The 22,684-nt window shown below is 35.7% G+C and overlaps 1 protein-coding gene across 1 annotated transcript in view; it reads right to left on the minus strand.

Annotated features, from left to right (window-relative positions):
• Window positions 1–22,684, minus strand: part of CACNA1D (calcium voltage-gated channel subunit alpha1 D) — a 189,868-nt gene that overhangs the window by 83,040 nt on the left and 84,144 nt on the right. The window contains 5 exon segments of the mRNA XM_032194296.1: window positions 217–304; window positions 5,031–5,069; window positions 5,072–5,107; window positions 8,307–8,476; window positions 19,462–19,565. Of these exon segments, the coding sequence (XP_032050187.1) occupies window positions 217–304; window positions 5,031–5,069; window positions 5,072–5,107; window positions 8,307–8,476; window positions 19,462–19,565 (437 nt within the window).

The following is a 22,684-nucleotide window of genomic DNA, read 5'->3' on the forward strand; positions in this document are numbered from 1 at the left end:
CATGTGGCATCGTTCTGCACAGTGAAACTGGGGGGAGCTGACCCTCTTTTTCTTTCTTATTAAACTGCCTTTATATCAACCCACAAGTTCTCGCGCTTTTACCTTTTTTAATTCTCTTCCCCATCCCACTGCGGGGGGAGTGAGTGAGCAGTTGCGTGGTGCCTGCTGGGTTAAGCCACAACAGGAGGGAACCTGAAACAGTCTGTGTGTACTCACCATAAACTCCCACAGCATGCTGGGTTCTCTCCTTCTCCACTCACGTTCTCTGTGTTCACTGATTCAGTTTCACTGGTGGGCATACTTGCTGTTAGGAGACAGCAATTGTTTTAGACTGCGAGCCAAGCAAGGCATTACACAGAAACTGATCTGTTCTGTCACAAGAACGCATCTGCTCTGCAGATCTAATGAGAGCTTGGAAGGTCTGAGGAATAGTAGATGAAGTCAGACACTTCCAACAGTCCTCCTCTTATAACAAAACAAAGCACACAGAATTCCAGAGTATATTATAACTTTTTTGTTTCATTTCAGTGATTCGTCATAACTGCAGAAAATGCACCACAGAATACACTGTAAGGAGATTTTGCAACAAAGAGCATGTTTCTCCTAATAAACAAATGCTAGATTCTGTGACCTTTGAAGGGTTCTGTTACCACCTTGGAGGTAATCATCAGTTTAATTCAAACATGCTTGCTAATTCCAAGAAATACCAAAGTTCCTCTCGAAAACGGGGCTATCACACTCCAATCACAATGACCACTCTATGCTTTCACTTCCATTATGAAATTATAAAGGCAAGACACTAGAAAGTAATTGTGCCTGTAAATATCATATGAGCAGACAGGAAGGAGCACTGTGAATGGCAGAATAGGAACTACAATGGATGAAGAGGACTACTACTAATAAAAAGGAGATTATCTGGAGGTTATCTGGTCCAACCCCTCATTCAAGTAAGGATCATAGTTAACAACTGTAGCCAATGATTTATTAGAATAAACTCATTTGTCAATTCATCATCACCAGTTACCTCCAAATCAGCTAAAAAAGAGAGACAGTATGTATTGATAGGTGTTAGGAAAGGATGAACAATCAAAGTGCTCAGTACATCTTAGGAGAGAACACTACTTCCACAGCTGCAAAGGAAGCATTAAAGGAAAACTTCAGGAACAAGAAAAGTGTCAAATTAATTTTGCTGGTTTATATAGAAGAAATATCATATAAAGTAGGAAAAAACAAAACAAAACAAAACAAACAAACAAACAAACAAAACAGAAGGTAGAAGATACACAGAAATTACTGTAGAATAGCAAGGAAAAAAAGCAAAATAGAGTATCTTAAGGTTATTCTGGGTTGTACCTCCTGATGGTTTGTTGCTTTTTGGATCAACACATATCCAACATCCGATATATATATCATATATATATATATTTAAGCCCATGTCTGTGGACTGAGATTAATGAAGGCAGAAGGACTACAATACCCATTTCTATTAGGGATCTCTCACTATTTTGTTGCCTAAAGGAGGCTTAAAGTGGGCTTAATTATTCATGTTAATGTGAGTGAGAACTAGGCACTAATTTTCTGTTTTGTCTATAGATCAGGTACAAAATGAGAACTGTTAGTAACAGCTTCTCTGCATAGCCACTGTATTGCCTCAATACTGACCTAGAGATACTTGCAAGGGATTATGGTATGTTGGTTTACATGCCCACCAATTCCATGCTTGAGAGACTGTCAGCTCTGTGCAGACTAGATGCTCAGCAAGCCTTTGCAAAAGACGAGAATCTGTCCCCACAAATGTAAGTTACCATTACATGAAACGTTAAACACAGACTTGGCATAGCATAGAAAGATCCAAACTGTCCATGCGGGTCTTTGAATAAAACAAGACACTACAGGCACTAAGCACAACAAAACATTCTTTCCTGAGGTTCTTCTTCTGCTTTGATTATTCTTTTTAAGTCTTACAGTATTTTATATATGAAAAATCCCTGGTTAGCACCTGCAAGTGCCTCTATTCTAATATCATAATATAATATCATTGAAGGTTTAGAAAATGAATACTGCTAGTCTCATGTGAACTTCACAGCTTACAGAGTTAAAAGGGATTTTTGTTCAAAATTAAAGCATGTAGTCTTCGATGACATCCAAATTCCATAACTCATATTTTCAACGGCTTAGGAAAAAAATGACAAAACTATTTCAAGCACTTTCTCAGATCTTCAGAAGAAAGAAGAAATGCCAGCTTTATTTTGCAATAAATACAATGAGTTTCTCTGTCTGATAAGGAACTGAAATGGTTATTCTTTGCTGGGTGGTAGCTTGCTGTTAGGAAACACAACATGATAGCCACCTAGTGATGAACATTTTAGCATTTTTTATGGGTAACCAAAAACATAGGAGTTCAGAAGGCTTGTTGCATACGCTGTTATTAAGGGCTGTTACATAAAAGCAGAGGACCACTTTTGCAGAAAGTCTCACATGCACAACAGGTGCAACATCCCTCACACTTGTGCATCAAATATACCATCCCAAAGCAGTACCTAGAATCTTGTTCCTCAAATTGTCACTCCATGTCACACAAATGCTATTTTGTTTTAATATGTCAAATAATTTTTTTAGTGTAAAGTAATGTAGTTTTTATTTAAGTCTACCCAGACTTGGTGAGTTGATGCTCAGTTAGAATTATCAGCCTTCTCTGAACACGACTGCATTAAGAAAAGCAAAATATCAAGGAAAAAAAAACTTTGTCCCTGTTGAAGCCAATGTCAGTTCCACTAATTATTAAGTATAGCCAGGATGTCATCCCCTATTTCAAACAGGGTCGCTGCTCTAACTCCATTAGTGACTTGCAGGTGCTTTGTTAACAAAATAGGAGAGGAAAAAAGAACCATGGCAGTTCAGTTTAAATTAGAAACACGTCTAACATTATATGTAATTTGTACACCAACAGAAAAACTTGACAGAAACACTAAGAAAGGCAGAGTGTGGAAGTCTAGCTCCAACAATGCTAGCAAGTCTTTAAATCTTTAGCTGGAAGAAAACAGCAAGAGCACTGCATGACCACATTGACTATAACCAATGCAAGCAACTTGGCAAGTCTTGAAGAGACCTGGTTTCACGAGGACAGCTATGTAAGGTGGTGTTGGCTGGGCAAAGTACAGCACACAGAAGGCCAGCTTTGAGGTCTTCAGATTTTTGGTGCAGGAATTTCAAACCCCACTTCAGGACAAAACCTTGCATAACTAAGAGGGAGCTGGTGTTCATCAGCATTGATGTGTCCCAGCCAGCTGGAGTTGGAAGAAATAAATTCCAATAATCCTACTATACAACAACCTAGCGTTAACATGGAATCCAGAAGCAGGCTAAATTACAGCCTGCAGTATTGAACCACGGTGGCACATATTATTGTGGCAGTTTCTTTCCTATAGAAGGTATATAAATTCCATTTTACTCTGGTTCAACTTCAGCTATGCATTATCGATCCACTGGTTGATCTCACTTCCACAGTGAGAACCTGGGGGTAGCCTTCTGGTTACACATGCTGAAAAAAAAACCTTCAGAAGCACAGTGATCTGTACAGCTAGAGTACAATAACCAGAAATAGCTACTGGTGAGAATCATACTATTACTAAACATGGTATGATACTGGCAACATTTTAGAGCAAAACCTTGCAAAACGCTCTTCTTGTGTCTGCTAGTAATAGCCAACCAGTTCCATAAGCTTCAGAATTGTCCTAATTCTTTCTTAAATCAGTACATAGATTTTCTCATTCTTTATGCCAAAATATTTGAGGTAGTCAGATAGGAAAACAGACTAACAACCAAAAAAAAAAAAAAAAGTGGCAACACTATCATTGCAAACTCATCACAAATTTCTCTAAATCTGCTGTATGTCCAGAAAACAGAACAGGAAGAAATCTTTCGACTGTGAAGCCCCTCAGGGACTAATTCTGTTTAGGCAGGGCTGCCTGGAAGTATGTTCTACATGAATATGAGGTACCTGCTTACATAGTGCACATTAGTTTTGATACTATCAATGTCCATTCTCAATGGGCGTTCTTTTTATTGGCAGCCCTCAGAAACTAAAGATAAGTTTGAATGTGGTTGGTTGCCTTGCAGTGGAAGGACAGTGAAATAATCTAAATTACAATATATGTAATAGCTACATAAATAATTTTAAAGCAGACTTAATATTTGTAAAAATGAGTCCATAAAGTCCCTAGCAAAATAATATTCTGCATTCCTTTGAAGTAACTCCATCATATTTGCCAGCCTCTGGCTGAGCCACAACAGTGACTGCCTCATGACAGCAAGGAAGTCAGTTGCTCCAAATACTTTGTTGTATGTAGGCTTAAAAACAAATCTCCTAATTGCTACCATTGTGATAATGTCAAATCAACACATCTGCCAGTATTAAAACAGTGCAGATTTGAAAATGCCCATCACACTAAAACCCTTCTGCATCTCCAGTCGGAGTGGAAGAGAAATTGAAAAAAACAAAATTATAAAAACAAAAAGTATCAATAGCAAAGCAGATACAGTAAAAGGGTGTTTTTGTTGTTGTTGTTGTTATATCCTGCATTAAAAATATAATCAAAAATATAAATATTATATTTAATATTTATAGTAATATTAGAATATAATGTTAGAACCATGCTGTTCTAAACTTGCAATATGATCCAGTATAAAGCTTGTGACGGTACTTTGATGGACTTCTTCACAACTAAATTTAAAATATATTTTGTATTTTGTAACTTTAAGAAAGAAAACCTATACTTAAGCACATTTAAAGACACTTCAGTCAAAATCTAAATGGATTAAAAACTATGCTTTAAGAAGGCAGAGCACTGCAGCACCAGTCTATTTGAAGCATGCACTTAAAACAGCAGAACCACATGCATGAGTGTCTACATGTTAGATGTATACACCTTTGTTATGGAAAATGCATACAATAGGCTTCAAAGGCTAACGCATCAAATGCAGTAGGTGGCACAAAACAAAGTTCAACTGCAAATCAGAGCATGTTTTACCATGTTTATTGGAAGAACGGCCAAAGCAACTAAGTCTGCTTTCTTCTTTTCTTCCATTAAGTCAGCCAATGTAACCCCCTTCGTGTTAAATACATGTAATCCCAGCATTTACACAGTAGATGGCAGCAGTTGCAACGCAAAAAAAAAATAAAAAAATCAATAAAAACGTGTCCAGATACACAACACAAGTAATGTTAGGCAAAACAAATTGAAATTACCGGCTGCATAATTTATCAGAGCTATAACCATCACCTCTCACTTGTATTTTTGCATTTTGAGCTAAATTCACATTCCTTTGAAGACAAAGGGTGGTGGTGTTTTCTTTCATTGATTTCAGGGTAACAAGCTGTTGTTTAATTAATAAAGATGAAAGCTTTTAACATTTACTAGAAACATGCTGGCAATTCTAGTAGTTAAAAGGTTGTACATTACTTGACAATACTGGATACCTGCCCACTATATGCAACAAAATGCACAAATACATGGGATTCATATATAAATAACTTAGTAAAAATTCAGTTATCTGGTTAGAACTTGTAAAATGCTGTGGTCTCAGAAATTTAACTACATTTTTAATGACCATACAAGAAGCCAATAATCATTGATTTTAACTGTCTTTTAGATCAGTATCTATTCCTGTCATGGAGAGATCTCCCATATCCTAAACCCAAAGCTCTACCACATCACTGAAGATCATGGTGATCTTCCATCACCATCCTACTCAATGGCTGTCATGACTGTCCAGAGGCTTAGCCATTTGAAGTAGGGGCCATGGCTGCTCAGCAGCTTGCAAATGCTTATTCTATCCATCTTCAGGCCCAGCTCTACCACTTGCTTCAAAGATAGTTCTAGAAATCATTGGTACATTTGGACTAAAATCATTTCCCAAGCTTACTACTCAAGATTATTAACCTGGTGATAGCTAGCTAAATTTCATCTGACTCTCAAAGAATTAGTTCATCATCATAATTATGCTCCTAACCCAACAGCTTTCTCTGGAGTAAGTGGAATAGACAGCTCATGCCCTCTCTCATCTCACCTTCCCATGCAATAGGATGTGCAGCAGAACACATCTTAAATGCAAGAAGGTGAAGTGATTGAGCAAACCTTTGTCCTTCACACCCTGTTGCAGATGATGCTAAAAATGGATGACACTGCCACATATTTAAGCGCATATGCACAAACCCAGAAGAGTGCTAGGAGACAGTCCATTCGCTGGAATTTCCACTCAAACGTCCACATATGACGTGCTCAGTGCTAAAAGAATGCTGGCAGGTTAACAGTTTACTGTGAAACAAACCAGTGAGCTTGTGCAAAATGTTTTGTGAACCTTTACAACTCAGACAAACCAGAAGTGATTTTCACAAGATGCCTGGAATATATGACTTAAAAAAACATTCCAGGTGATTACATGCACTATGTCTGCTTTGTGGAGAAAAAAACAATGCTTAAGACAGTATCTTGCCAGAAGAAGATGACCAAGATCTGCCACAGCTAAGGGTATACTAGTATACCCTTAGTATACTGGTGCCAATCACCATCCTGATTTCTTAGTTCACTTCATTCTATGATGAAGTAGAATGAAGCAGAGCTCAGCTTCTAGCAGAGCTTGCAGAAGTAGGAATCACATTAGGTCTGCCAGCTTTCCCTACACTCTCTCTTGCTACAGTAGTAGAAATTAAGTTGACAGGACTAAAGAGATACACACTAAGTATACAAAAGCTGACCACCTGCAAAGGAAGCATTATTCATTGAAAAGCAATGCTGTATTGATGAGACTGCAGTAAATTCATTCACTTATTAAATCTCCATTTTAACTGTTTTTCTCTGTAGTCAAAAGAAAACTGCAAATATTTGCATTGTAAGGGTATTATGACCAGCTGACAGTATTAGGGCTTTGAAGATAAAACACATATAAAGTATTCAGTAGTTTTATAACACTGATAAAGGAGCTTCTACTCTTCTTTGGTATTTCTATGTTAATAAGTTAGCTCTGATACTGTATATTTAAAATAGAAGCAACTATCCGAAATTCAATTCTTGAGATTCATTTTAAAGTTCTTTTAACAACATTCCCAATCCTCTTGTTACTCTGGAAGTCTCCTCCAACTCTTAATTTGTCCTAGAACTATGTCTAAGTCAAAAAGCTCTCTCAAACACAAGTAAGGAAACAAGTATTTTTGATTTTATGAAAGACCTACATGATCTAGAAGATGTTTAAGGAATGATGGGGCAAAGGGTTATTCACAGCAAATTAATGAGCAGGCAATTTGAACACGATGCAAAAAATTCCTGAAATTTCATCTGCAGACTTTGAAACCAAGTCCATCACAATTGTGCATATCTGGCCATCACCCACAACCCTGCATGACAGCCTTGTACACTGGATTTTACTCTGTAGAATGTGTAATCATTCACTTCTCAGCTTTAGAATTTTATACTCATTCACAACCCCATAATTTGTGTGTATCTTCCATATAAAATTATTAGCAATCACCAAGCACAGTGAACTCTATTAAATCTTTGGCTTATTTGCTCTGCTCTAGATCAAACTATGCTTGTGCTATGGATTTTTATTTAGATATAGATTACTCCTTTTATGGTGATATTGACATCATCATCCCACAAGTTGCTTCCCAGCTTATCATAAAATCATATTTCCCTTCTGTCAGCAATGCAAATTCAGGCCCTGCTTTTATTGCAAACAAAAGGACTGGTACGTTTCATAAAAATAAAAATATTTTCAAAAACTTAACTACATACATTACAGAGCTAAGTTTAAAAACAGATACCTCTGTATCAAACTATGTAACTTTTACTATTTTTTGAAATTCTTACTTCAAACCTCAAAAAAGTCCTAATAACACAAGGTTATTTTCTTTACCATAGTTCTGGCCGTGAGCTATGATTTCTGTGCATGCACCTACAGGTAAGAATGTATTCTTCTTGACCAAGGATTTATGACAACACCTAGGGGCATGTATGCACTAACTTTTCACAGAACAGAAATAAAGTTTTAAATCTCAGTAGCGATTGAGTGCAGGCAATGATTTGTACATGGACAAGTCAGAGCAAATATTTACTGTAAAATTCTAAATTATCTTCCATAACTTCATTTGTTAACATATTAGTAGACATGATTGTTCTGTTAACAAATGTTTTTGCAAACTAAAAAACAGACAACACCACCACATAGGCTGCATTCTCCCCATTGTAACTCACTAAAAGCAATCAAACTGCCCCACACAGAAGTAGCACTAAGTAAAGAACACGTACTGTTCCGTTTGCCTTCTTCATCAACCTCTTCATCATTCTCAGGGTCAATATCTTCTGCCTGTGTAATCCAGTCTAAATACCCCTTCAGATCTTCTTCGAGCTGTTGCTTTTCACGTAGCTTCTGAAAGTCCCCTCGGGCCTTGGCTTTTTCTCTTTCTTTGGAAAATTCTCTATCAAATTCAGATAAAGAAAAAACAAAAATGCTGATTGTCAAACTGCAGGTATTTTGACCTAGGTCTTGACATTGCAGAATAACATACTGACATAGAAAATGAACTAATCACAACACGGAAGATTTGAGAGCTTCTTTGAAAATGAGACAGTGATGCAAAGAAGTCACAGCAAATCCCTATAAAACAACATCAAAACTTTCATAACTGTTTTGATTTAACTAAAAATTAGCAATATTCTTAAACCTTCCCATACAGTCTATAAGCCACCACATGATTATGCACTCTTACAAGTAGGTTTAAAATCTGACTGCACAAATAAATAATATCAGAGAACTTAGTTATTTTCAGCAAAAAAGAAATGCCATCTTAACATACCTCCTCCTTCTTCCAGCCATGGCTCATTAGCCATGGCTAAACACACTTATTTCTGTGTATGGTTCAGAAAATTTCACTAACAAGCTTCCTCTTAATTATACCAGGCACAGACACCTCTGCTGTTTGCGATCTGGATGTTTTGCCCTTTTGCTCTCAGATAATAAAATCTAGAAATCATGTACTTACAGATCAGAATTGCATCCTTTTACATAAACTGAATCTTCTGCCTGGTTCCCCCATCTAAAGTTACCTAATGTATTTGACTCTGTTAGTTTAACTTGGTGATTTGACTAATTCCCTACATTATCATGGAATGATCTTTAATATAATTAAGCAACACTTTGTGAGAAGGAGGGTGCATAAAATGACCCTGAGGTCTTTTCCAACCTGAACTACCCCACAAATCCATGATTCCCTCAATTATGCATTTCTCGAGACAACTATCATGTAAGTTTCTTGCACCATGACATTTCACATACTGACATTGTTAAAACACTCAGCACAGTAACAAAGGGTCCAAATGCATAACTCCCTTTGCCAGAGGGATCATACGTCTTCTGATTTATCTGAGGATTGATATGTATAATCGGGGTAGGCAGCCATCTTTTGAACTGTATTGTAAACTATGTACTGATTCAGTATTTAAAATTAAGCTTCTCCTAGACTGTTATATTACAACGGGGCTGAAATTAAACCTAGGAAATGGCTACAGTACTTCCAAATACCATGGATTTGCAACCCCTTTAATTTTTGTGAACTTTACTTTATAAAATTTCCCCTAATTAACATACTCTCAAGGGGAAATTTATTGAAGCACTGAAGGTATCTTCTTTCAAATAGAAAAACATATTAGGAAGTTTCCCAGATTCAAACAGGTAAGACTTGCAAAAATATTTTAACAAGGTGAACACAATTAGCGGTATTAGTGGTTCCCTGAGAACAAAATATAGTAAAATAATAGTCTCCTATTTTTTCAATATATTTCAGTTCAGTGACAGACATTACTTATCTGGAATTGCAAACATATAATCTGGTTTTGTTACTATTTTATTTGCAGTCTTCAAATGTCTTCTAAATACTAACTTTCTGCTTTGCCATTAGTAATTTTAAGTTAAGCTCTTTACAAGCAATCATTCAGATATTTATTTATTTTTTATTATTATTATTTTTTATGTTATGTTGCAGAAGCTGAAAGACTTCCGTTGCAAAACCTATGAGGCAGACACTACACCTTTTACAGTTTAAGTCTTAATTCAACAAAATTACAGTTGGCACGTGGAGAAGATCATCCTGTTCTATCTGATGGCACCTTAATGAAGCTGAAGAATGCCGGTGCTTGCTTTGCAATTGCTACCCTTCATCTAACATCTATGGAAAAGGTCTTTCAAAAACCCTTCTCTTCGCAAAAATGCTTGTGAAAGTGACAACACCTAGCAGCTCTATGAAGGATAACTGCTTTATTTAAAAAATAAATACAGATTTAAATGTTTTGGTAGAAGATGTCAAAAGCCTGTAACATTATTATTTTTATTTTTTTTGTATACAGAAGACTGGGTTAGGATTATCTCAAAGAGGCTGTCCATTACATCTGACTAGGGCAACATACTCATGACTCATTTCATAGGCAGTAACTTGGAAAAAAGAGCTACTGTAGCATACTGTGAAATCAGAAGTAATAACCTTTGTTAGCTTTTACTAAGTACTCTTGTTTTGTTCAATTAAGTCTTTTGGGTGTTTTTTAATAGAGTGAAGGATTTGTGATCTGTGTGGGTAAAGCAAAATGAAAGCGGCTGCTATTATATGAAGAGAAAGAAGTCATTTTAAAATGAAACAGTTGGCAAGATTGCAACTTTGAACTGCACTTCACCCATGACTGAACCACCTTTTAAACTTTGGACTTTATATTACAATAGCTGCATGCAGAGAATTAAACACAGTTTTTATACACACAGCTAACTACGAACCTTTCCCTTCATACAGCACAGAATCCAGATATTGTCTTGTTAAATGCTGCAGCAATTTATCAGTAGTATGCAGTGGTACTTAATTTCCATAATGTTTAAAAGATTTCCTTTTATTTAAAAAACTGTTTGTAGGAAATATAACACGACCTGAGAAGACTGCATTTCTTCAAAGGAGGGATGAATCTGGATCTATGGTATTTTTTTCAATGACAGCCACATGAAGTGACATCCCTCATATGAATGCATGTACACATTCCTTTCACTGAAATGCCTCATGTAAGAGTGGAATTAAATGGAATTAGAAGTGTAATTAGTAATCTGTTAGCACAGAAAAAGTTCCTTTTTTTCCAAGTAACAAGAAGTTAATTGAAAAAGTTGCTAGGGGTGAGGTGAAGGAGAGATGTTGGCTCTTTAAAACTGCTGACAAAGACATTTAGACAACAAGATATTTGGCATGTATAGATAGGTATAGATTGGTTGTTCTCCTGGAAGGAGGAATAAGACAGCTGCTTGTGTAGCATTTAATGGCTATGAAGAGTGTAGGCTAGGTCCAGGTAGAAAAAAAAAAGCTTTTGGATATGTTGGCATCATTAGTCTAACTGTCATTAGGCCAAATTAGGTCTAAATGTCATTCAGGCCACTCAATGGCCTGAACTGGCCTCCCTCATTGTGTTCAAGCCAGAACTCAGTCCAGAAAGCTTACGAAGCTGACAGGCTTAGGAAGCTGTATGTTAATTGTGGTAATTGGACTTTATTTATTTACATGTACAAATATGTAAACGTTTGTTTTCACAAATGCCTTTTCTAAGGGCTAAGTTCAAAATAATTTCATTCTATTTGATAAAAATGACCTGGATCTGGTGTGTGAAAAGGGTAATTAGTGTTGTTTTGTTGTTGTTGTTCTTTGACTAACCTGACAAAAAATTGCATTCCAACGAGTTACGCTCTCATTCATAAGGGTCTCCCCCCTAAAAATATGATTTAAATCAGTCCACCCAAGTTGTTGTAAACTGAAAAATATCCCAACAAGCTACTCTGATTTGGCACACCAGTACATGTGAATTGAAAATCTGGCAACAGGAGTGCTGCTCTATCTCCTGTCCATCACTTAGACAATGATGATAGGAAACAAACAATTGCCTTCCACCTCTAAGCATAAACCAGGACTAATTCTTGGCTGGCCATATTACAGACCTTTTGTCACTGCAAGTCTCTGCAGACAGAATGAGAGCAAGAATTCATCTCCTGCATCTCCTGTATGTAACATAGTGCACACCGGGTTCCAGTATGTGGAAAGCGCTGTGGTGAATGCCATATGTAGAGCTGTTACCCAGACATCACAGACTCTTGTTTGTTCACAGAGAAGAGTCATGCAATAGCAAAAAGGGTGTTCACGAGGAGTACAGTGTTGGCCACAGCATAGGTTTCACATGGCTGTAACCATACCAACCAACAAATTAGCAGAATCAAATCAGAGAACTCAAACTGCTTAAAAAAAAAAAAAAAAAAAAAAAAAAAAAGCATGGACAGCAGCTCACAGCCAGGCCTATTGTGTAACGAGATGTAACAAGATATGAAAAAAAGGTGTGTGACATCACATCTTTAATTACTTGAGATTTTTTTTTATATTATTACTCCTCTTGTTAGAAATAATAACTCATATGCTGAACACTGCAGAATTATTTCTGCAGGAACTATGTATATATATATGTATATATATCAATCAGGAATTTTGCTTGAGCAAGGAGAATTGATGTGGAAATGCAAACTATTAATACCTAGCTATATTTTTTTCTGTATAGCTGGCCAACAATTGAGAAAATGTACACTCAACAGCAAAAGTCTATTTACACTGTGTCCAAGGCCTGGATAGCATTATTATGCCAAAGAGTGCACATGAAGGTGATGGAATCAGCTGTGGGAACAGCAAGATTGGGAACAGTTTGATAGTGGTGGTACCGGACCACAAAATTGAGATTGAATTTTTTCAGACTAATTATATTTGCACTTTAAGATTGGCTCATTCTGTCCTGAGTAGAGGACTTGTTTGGGCTCCACTATGCTGGATTTTTTTAGAGGAAGAACTCGTACCATTGAGGGTAGGACCATTCCTCATAGTGTGGTTCACCCAACCATCATGATGAGCACTGTGCAAAGCTTTTGAAACAGACAATGGTTTGTTAACTGTGAGGAGCTCATTTCACAGGACCAACACCTAATAAGACAGTGTGATGAGTTCTGACAAGACAGGGCATGGAAATAAAATCACTCCCATTCATGCTCTTTTGTTAAAGGATACTGGATTACTCCATAGTTTTTTTATTGGTCTCTGTTTAAAGCAGTTGTGTAAGTTACCACTGTATATAGCTGAAAGAATTTTCTAATTATTGTTGTATATTCAATTGATCAACCAAGGATATTCCCTTTACCTTTTGATTTTTTTAAATGTATTTATTTGTGTATTTGAGTTTTATTTTTACTAGCCACACAGCAATCAAAAGCAACCGGCTGAGATCTGGAGCTGAAGTTCCTTTCCTTTTTATTAATATATATTGTGTGAGGGAGTTAAATTTTTATCTGTAAGTCTCCTTTTCTATGAAGCTTTCCCTCTGATGTGAAAAAGAATGCTATCAAAACCAGTTCATTTCCCTTTTGCTGAAAGACTATGGATGACAGTTCACTGCTGTTTTCTATTTTGTGCATCATTATTCAAATTTTCATCTTCTACATGTTTTTTTCCATATATACTGTAGACAACAGTTCTTAGGTGTATAAGCTTCTCTGTGTGAACATAATTTCTATTATATGAATTGACAGATATTACCAGTGAGATTAGCATGGATAAGTATGTGCCCTTAGCTTTTAGAATCACTACATACATTGCAAATAATACTGTGGGAAAGAAATGGAAAAAAAAATAAACATTCTCTTAGTAACCTGCAAACTTACATGTAGGAGGATGTCAAAGCTTACGCTTTGGTGTCCTTTAGGAAAGCAATAAATTCAACTCAGAGAGATTTATTAAAGTGTGTTTGAAAGGTCTTATTTGTTCCCATGGCTACCCAATGAAATACTAATGCCTTGAGCAGAAGATGCCATCAGCAGAAACCATCCCCTAATGACAAGGAATATCTCAAGGAATAGATTATCATGCATCATTAAAAGCCATGACTCTTGATAAATAAATTACGAAGTTTTATCATTTATTATTTTCTCTGCTAATAGTAAAACAGTTGAATGCATGCTGAAATACCGGCATATTTATTTCAGCACACTTTTTAAACAGACTTTCAGGGTTGATGAGTTCCTCTCAATTTCTGCCCCTTACTTTTTAAAGGTAGCCTCTAACTTTATAATGTCTAACTTAACTTTCTAGTTTCAGGTTTCTGTCTCTTGCACTGCTGGTCATGACACACTCAGGTCTTTTATCCTGGAATATTTGGAGGCCTGCCCTCAGGTCCCAGTTTCTGTCTGGTATTTCATGAGTTGGAGAATACGGGTCCTGTTTATGCCAGATACACAAACTGTGTATAACAAAGCTACACATAAAAGCAGGCTCCTGAAGCAGTCCACCACCCTTTACAGAACTTGCATTGCTGAGCAGCTCCTCAGTTGCAATTTCTGTGCTATTTCATCAAGTGTCAAGTTGCCCTAAAGCTGCACTGCCCAGTCCTTGGGTCATAACCAGAGGGATCTTTACAAAGGGGAAAAAAAAAAAAAAAAGTGTACTCTGATATCTTTTGCAGACCGAAACACCACCATGCTGGTAGCTCAGAGGACACAGCAATCAAAATAGAGTGCACTTGTGTCATGACAACCCTGTGATTTCTAATTGCTAAAACAATTACTTGGAACCACATTGCAGCCTTACATTTCTAATGTGAACTGGCAAAATGCAGACCAGCCAATGAGAAAGAAAATTCAAAGCTATCTGAAAAATGCATTTATTTGCAGCTTTTCAGACCTGCAACAAGTATTTTGATCTAGATTCCAAATTGTATATGAATTCAATCTCGCAACCTTTTTGTGAAAGATCAGGTAAAGGTTCGAGGTGGCCACCTAGATTCCCCTTAACTAAATTCACCACTTTGAAAGGAATTCCCAACACGCCCACATTCTGAATCACAGTTCCAAACATTTCCAGATAACTTTCAGGAGCCAGATCTACCACCAGTTTTTCTTGTGTATTTAGGGAGGAGCTGTCTGTCAAGTCTGTTCTCAGGCCAGAAGCTAGTCTTCTTCAGAGCCCTCTGCTGGTGTTGCACCCTGGAGCCGGCACTAGGACCCTTTCCTAGAGCCACATCTATAGCAGTCTCCAAAAGCATTTCTAGAGCACTTGTCTGATTATGGAGTATGAAAAAGGCAAGTATTTTGAAAAAGACAAAACTACCAAAAACAATTATATAATTAAGCCTATGAAATCTTCCATCCTTGTTATTCAATTGACTAGAAAAAATCCTCTATAGGCAACTTCCTTCCAAAATTTAAAATATTTACCATATTTCCTACACACACATTACTTCTATTAATTTACATATCTGCTATTAATAGCACAAACTGAGTTTTTATGATTATTACCTTCAGCACGCAAAACAGACATGGATCACCAGTAAATACTCACCTTCAGAAAATGCTAGATGTAAAATAAAAGATCTTCGAAATCATCATTCTCATCCACTTGTGCAGTATCTAAATACATCAAACATGCAGTGCACAAGAGCCAGTAGAGAAATACAAAGGGGCAGATGGTCACAGTGTAACAAAGGTATACAAAGAGAGTGAATGAATGTTTTAAAACTGCAAACCAGCAGATTTAAATGGACACAGAAGAAGTTGATATTACAAGAACTAACACTTTCATACAGAAAAGTTGTATTAGGCATTCAGATTCCACTTCCAAAATCTGTATGCAAAGCCATGCTTTTCAAGTCAGTTGGCATCATTTTTGCATTCCCTGACTGGTTTAGTAAAATTTAATTTTCTTTGTAGATTTATAGTGAACAAGTTTCATGCTATGGTTTGAAGAACATAAAACATAAAAGCTAACTCTTAAAAAAAAAAAAAAAAAAAAGAATGCAAGTGTTACTCATTCAATGCCTGGCTCAGGATGAAATATATATATAGCTTTCTGCTAATTAATATAAATACATCCAAAGGATGTACAGAGTGCCCCCTAAGATTTAAGCAGACATGTCTAAATAGAAAATACATGGAAAATATTTGCTATTAAGTATAACGGAATTAATCAACCAAAATAAATCAGTGTAACAGTGCTACACACTAGCCTTTTTCACAGTTTCAAACAAGTATGCCAGGACATTTTCTTCACTTTTGTATCAGTTTGGTATAATAGATATCTTCTCCTTTCTCCTCTCCTTCTCAATGTCAATATTAGTGATATTCATACATCACAAATCTCAATCTATTTATATCATTTCCTTCAGCACAGAATTGTGAACAACCAGAGTGCTAGGATTTCTCTTTCACATGTTTTGAGCAAACATTGATACAGGGAATCCATCAAGCACTCTGGACTTTTAAGTGATGCTGCAGTTAGTGACACCCCAGCAGAAAATAAGTTTAGGAATAATGAATGAATTTATAAATTTCAGGTGAGCTCATGTGACACTTACCACTGCCAGTTCAGTTCACTGGAAATCAAAGGCAAGTGGGTAAGGACTCTAAAGAGCATTAGAGCTCTTAGGATCAAGAAATCAGTGGTGAGTTCTTGTCTGTAGAATGGAACCCAAGGACAAAGGGACACCTTTTCCTCTATATTGTTACAGTGGCTATAGAACAACTTCATATTCCAGCAAAATTTCCTCAACAAAGCTGTCTCATTACAACAGAATAAAGGAAAGCTGCTGAAAGAGTACCAACACTGATGCCAACAAAGTAGATATTAAAGATATCTGAGTCACAAATATAAGAGAATATAAGTGGGGTACAATAAAAAATACAATGATTTATCTGACTTACCCAACAAATTTTTACTAGCTTTGAAAAACTACCTTATTTAAACGTACACATCATGCAGAAAAAAAAAAAAAAAAAGCTAACACATCATAATGTTGCAAGCCTTATAAAATATTTTGACTGTACTAAATCAATAAAAAACTAGTGTAAATCTCTGAATTTCTTTGGCTTCAGTGGAAGAAATGAACAGGGGTATCAACACACCAAATCTGGCATTACTTTCTCCACTCCTTATTAAAAATATATAAAATTATATATATTAAAATAATTGATAATAAATATAATAATAATAATCATAATAATAAATAATAAAAATAAAATTTAATATATATAGAGATTATATAAAATTAAAAAAACAATGAAACCAATAGCACTTCGTTTGAGTCAAGCAAGGGAAAAGGGAAATAATAATTAACTGTTCCCATAGCACACCTTCACACAACGGGAAGAAAATTAATTGCTGCTTATGACCTTCTTAAGGGCCAGTGAAAGGAACCGTGGAAACCTAATGGCTTTAGTGGGAAGTCTGGTCGCACAGCGACATTAGGTAACAGTATCAAACAGAGAAATAAATCATACTCTCAGTTTTCTGTCTGTTCTTTTCTTTCTTATTTGACCAGCGTGGCTGTGATAGCAAAAGCTAGGCCCTTAGTTTTGCAACAGTTTACATACTTGTCCCTGAAAAAACAAAGACTATATGATAGCATAAGTCAGCCACTACAGGGTGGGTCTTGGAAAGAAGAAATTAAATCAAAAAATCATCAATGTGTTTTTAGCACACTACTCTTTACTTTTAAACATCTGCTTTGTAAATTGATTCTGAAAGGAATGTAAAAAAACCCATGCTTTCCACAGTTTCCTGTGTGCAACAGTAATCTATCACAGATAAATGATTTTTAAAAACACATTGTTTAATTTAAAACAAAAAATGCCTTAGTAACATAATTATCACATTATCAATTGGAAATTGCTTCTGATTCCCTGATTTCCATGAATGTTCTGTATATAACATCCTATAATTCCTTTCAAACCTAATACGCAGCACAGCAAAACTGTAACATGGCTGCATACACACTCAGCAGCCTGATGACACCATCAACTATAAGGCTGTGTTCAGTACAAGACACATTTTTCTGCTGGGTAACAAAGACGGCACAGCTAGCCCAAGGCTGCCAAAACAACATCATTTGTTGTGTAACTCGTAGCTAACATACAAAATAATGTGTGTTATAATTGTATTTGGATTCAGATGCCAGCAGGACCTTTTCTTTCTTTATGAAAAAATATCTTGGGCTTTGTAAGAAGAAAACTTTGCAAACTGTTGCCATAAATTACAGTTTTAAACCACATTATACATCTAAAACTGATGACACTTTAGTTCTTAGCTGGAGTCTGGAATATACAGAGCAACAAAGTGCTGTGACAACCTCCCACTGACAACCATATTAACTTTTTATTTGATTATTGATAAAAATATCAGATTTCTGCTGTGGGATGTCACAGCAGTACACACCTCAATGATACAGGAAGCATTAAACATTTTGTGTCATAGTACACTAGTCATACTCTTTCTATCAGACAGATCTTCAAGTACCCCATTAAAATAAAATTTGCTACATGACTGGTAAATGCAAAGAACACTCCAATTACTTTATAGCTAGTTTAATAATAATAATAATAATAATAATAATAATAATAATAATAATAATAATAATAATAATAAACGATTTTCCAGAGAGACACTTGGCTATAATTATAGGGGAAAACGTTTGTACAAGTGTCACCCATCTCTGTGTGAAAAATGTTTCTCCCTGCTGAACTATTAGAGAATGAGAAGTTCGGTGCCTCATCTAAAAGATACTTTTGGCAAGCATGGTGAACATGATGTCAGACAGATACAGGCACTAGGATCACACTTTAGTCAAGAGAGCAAACACTGGTAGGATGACATAAGAATCTTAAGTGCATGCAGAAAAGCCATTGCTGAGAAGCTTGAGTAAATGCAGAGGCCATCTTACAAGTAACAGTAGCATACACAATGTTAACTCAACTGCTTACCCACTAAGTACACCAAGAACCAGGTTAAGTACGAAAAATGAGCAAGGATGTGAGTAGACTAACAAATAGATCCATGGCCATTCACATCCTATTGCATCATTTAAACTGTAAAAATGCCAGGAAATCAGTTATGATTCCAGTCATTCATTAAACAGCAGAGTACTTGTTAGCAGCTGCCAGATCACGTATGGTGTTAACACTGAAAGTTTAGGGGCTATTCAGTTCTTAAAAGCAGAAACTTTTTGTTTTAATTTATTTACCTTACCCAAATTATATTGCAAATGTGATGCTGCAGAGAGCTGGAATTAAAATAACAATATTTAAATAATGCAGGAGAATTTTTAGTGCTTCTCATACTTTCTGCCACAAATATGGACATATACATAGATATTACTGGTTATGTCTGAATTCTGATTTTTTATGTGGTATTTTTATGAAAAGCTACAGAAACCTCCTTCTGTTCAAAATTAGAAGAGACAAAAATAGAAATTTAATTGAAAAAAATAAAATGTCATTGCAACTGAAGTCTCACCTGTATAAGATAACCTGTGTGTTCATGGCAACTGAATTCAGGACTCTGCCTTCATGATAAAAAAGGTGTATGCTTACCCGCTCAATACACCAAGAACAAGATTTAGTACGAAAAATGACCCAAAGATGACGAGACTGACAAAATACACCCATGGCAATTCAAATCCCATAGCATCATTCATCTGCAAGAAATAAGATGATCTTATAGAGTAGATCACTATAGTAATAGCAATGAAGAGTCCGAGAAACAGAATTTAATCATTCAGATGAGACAGGCATTCTAAACAGAATTCAGTCATTCAGATGAGACAGCATTCTATGCATTCCTGCAGCAATTATCAAAGGAGAATAATATAAGAAAAAGGCACTGGCCACATCAATTTGCAGTCATAATACATATTCTAGGAGAAAGTACTGAGTGACCTAGCCTTCAGATCAAAAATACTATCAAACATACAAATAGAGCACTATAACATTAATAACATTAATTCTTTAATACCTAAAATGGTAAATTTCAGATCTCACTAAATTAAAAGATGTTTACAAAGTGCATTGAAATACTAGGATTTTTAATTCATATATATCCTAAGCTACATGAATGATCCTCTGAGAAAGTAAACAGTAACATGTATCTCAGCAGGACAAGCAATATTATTTTTTTCTGCAAAATTGAATTTCAATACTTTTTTCCCTGAAATACTACAGCTGGATGCAGTCAGATACTTGAAAAAACGTGAACACTTTATGAAAATTAAAACCTGAAATCAAATTTTAAAACATAGCAGAAACATGGAAATATTCCAGAAACAATAAGGTTGAAGTTACTGAACTTCAGACACACTATTTATAGGTACACACAAATTTTTCTACAAATCTATCTTTTCCATTGTTATTTTTAGCAATCCTATGAGATGGATTCAAGAAACATATCCAGGGAAAACTAAGAACTGTTCAGAAAATAAAAGATACTTTAAAACACAGGGAAATGCTTATTTTATCTATCATTCAGGTGTAAAGAGACATTAAGTTATAAAAAAGCAATTCTGACTTGCAGCTTCTTGGAAATTTCTCTTATGGGAGAAGAATTATTCTGGCTTTTTTGTGTATACTGACAGGTTTGCACTACGTTCTTCTTGAGATGCTTTTTGGCCATAAAGATTCATCAGACAAAATAAAAATCCATGAGGATTCAGGACTAGATATGGCAATGTATAACGATTTTTGGGCAAACCTTTTTCTCTTTGTGAATGCTGTTGTATGTCTGTCTGTCGCATCTGAAACTTGTGATTAGGCTTTGAGCTCTATAGACAGTCCATTTTAAATCACGTCACTAACATCTCTGTTGGAATGGACACAATCCCATATAAAGCATGGGAACAAAAGGTTTTCAAGGTGTACTTTGCTTTTTTTTTTTTTTCTTTTTTTTTCTCTATCTTTTAAAAATTTGTTGTAGTCTAAGTTTCTGCAAGGCACTCCAATGGATAGCTAGATGCAAGCACATGCATTAAGTCTTTGCAGGTTAAGGCCCACAGGCACTTTTCTTCACTAGTGATCTGCAGTAATACCATTTTATACTAACTGGAACTTCCAAAATTACCAAAAGAGTAATATACAATCACTTACTTGATAGTATATGTAAAAAAAAAGATTTAAAAATGCAAGTTATATATTTGATTTGGATTTTTTTTCCTTTTAATTTCAATAAAGCAATATTTTAGAGAAATTAAAATGGAGAAGAGTTACAGCCATTCTGAAAGGCTAGGATCTTTGGCTTCAATTTTAAAAGATTTCAAGTTTCCATGGTCCAGTTCTGCTACATCTTATTCATGTGGGAAATAAAATCTTTCATAATGCTGCCATTACACTGACCTACTTCAACTCAATCTCCTGTGCAATACTTTTCTGTGCAGTACTTTTAGCAATACTTAGCATGGTAGGCACCTAAGCTAAGGGGACTGATAGTTTATCATCTGTGCCTGTTTCCTCAGTGTGAGTCCGCTCCTTTGAGCAGTCTTAGCAGCAAAAGAGAGCTAAGTATTTAAGAAAATGCCCTACTGCTGATACTGAATTTCTTCTTTGTTCCAGTGTGTGTTGCCCTTTGCACCTTCTTTCAACTATAAGCATCTGGCCTTGAAGTTTAGGAATCAAATGTACTCAGTTATTTTATTTTATTTTTTAATTGCATACTTAGTAATTATTTTATTACTTCAGAATTGAGTTTCCTTCATAGAAATGATTCACATAATACAGATCAGGCAAAGATGGTTTCTAACAAGAGTGTGTAAGAGCCAACATTTTGTCTGAACTTCAAGTACTTGCAAATGAGTTTTGTATCCAACTTAACTATACCATTTGCACACAGTATTTTGCAAGTTACCAGAGTTCAGAGTGAGGGCATAAATTCATCTGGTGCTGATGTCAATGTTTTCCTGCTATAAATCATTTTGAAAAACCTGAAATTGCAATTACATTTTAAGAAAGATAAAAGATAACAAAAGATATGAGGAAAAGAAGTGCTCTGGTAATCATTGTAACCTAACCTGATACATTCTTTTTGCTAGGGAGGATGTATCCAAGAAGCCAGGCATTGTGCTAGCTTAGTAACCCATATACAAAGCTTAAATTTCCATGGTCTGTCATAAAGGCTCCTATTAGCACACACAGCTGTGATTTGCATATCCTTCATTCACTTAGAGCAATGTATAAAAAGAAAATCCTTCTAATTTATGCAGTTTGATTCTAAACCCAGTATTTCAGGCTAATCTATCTAGGACTAATGTCCCTGTGATATGAAACCTGGAAACTGCAGTTAACCAGCACCAGAAGAAATGTTTTGGTTTGGGCAGATGCTGAACTAATCCAAAAGCAATCCTTAGTCAGGAACCCATATTCCACTAGAACAGGTTGTACTAATTCCTAAAATCAACAGCATGAAACTGCTTCTATACAATTTTACCATTTAATCTAGAAACAAACTCTTTAAGTAACATACTGTAATTTCTATTCATGAAATAATATTTCCGATTGCATAATACCAGAGATGAAAGCGTGTAAAGAAGACCTTCCATCTGGAAAACTTTACTGCTCATTTCGTGCATGTCAAGTGGCATTTTCATAACTTTCAATTACAGAAAGATTAGAAGAGTCAATTTGTACTCTGACTAATGATGGAGGCAGAGTCTTGGTAATATATACACAAAAGAATCTCCATCCTCTGAAATAATTTTTTTTTTCATTGAAAGCATTGATACTAAATTCTCACACAAAGTCCCAGATATAGGAGTTAAAAGCACACAAATTC

Source organism: Aythya fuligula, chromosome 10, assembly GCF_009819795.1.
Source record: "Aythya fuligula isolate bAytFul2 chromosome 10, bAytFul2.pri, whole genome shotgun sequence".
Lineage (NCBI taxonomy): Eukaryota > Metazoa > Chordata > Aves > Anseriformes > Anatidae > Aythya > Aythya fuligula.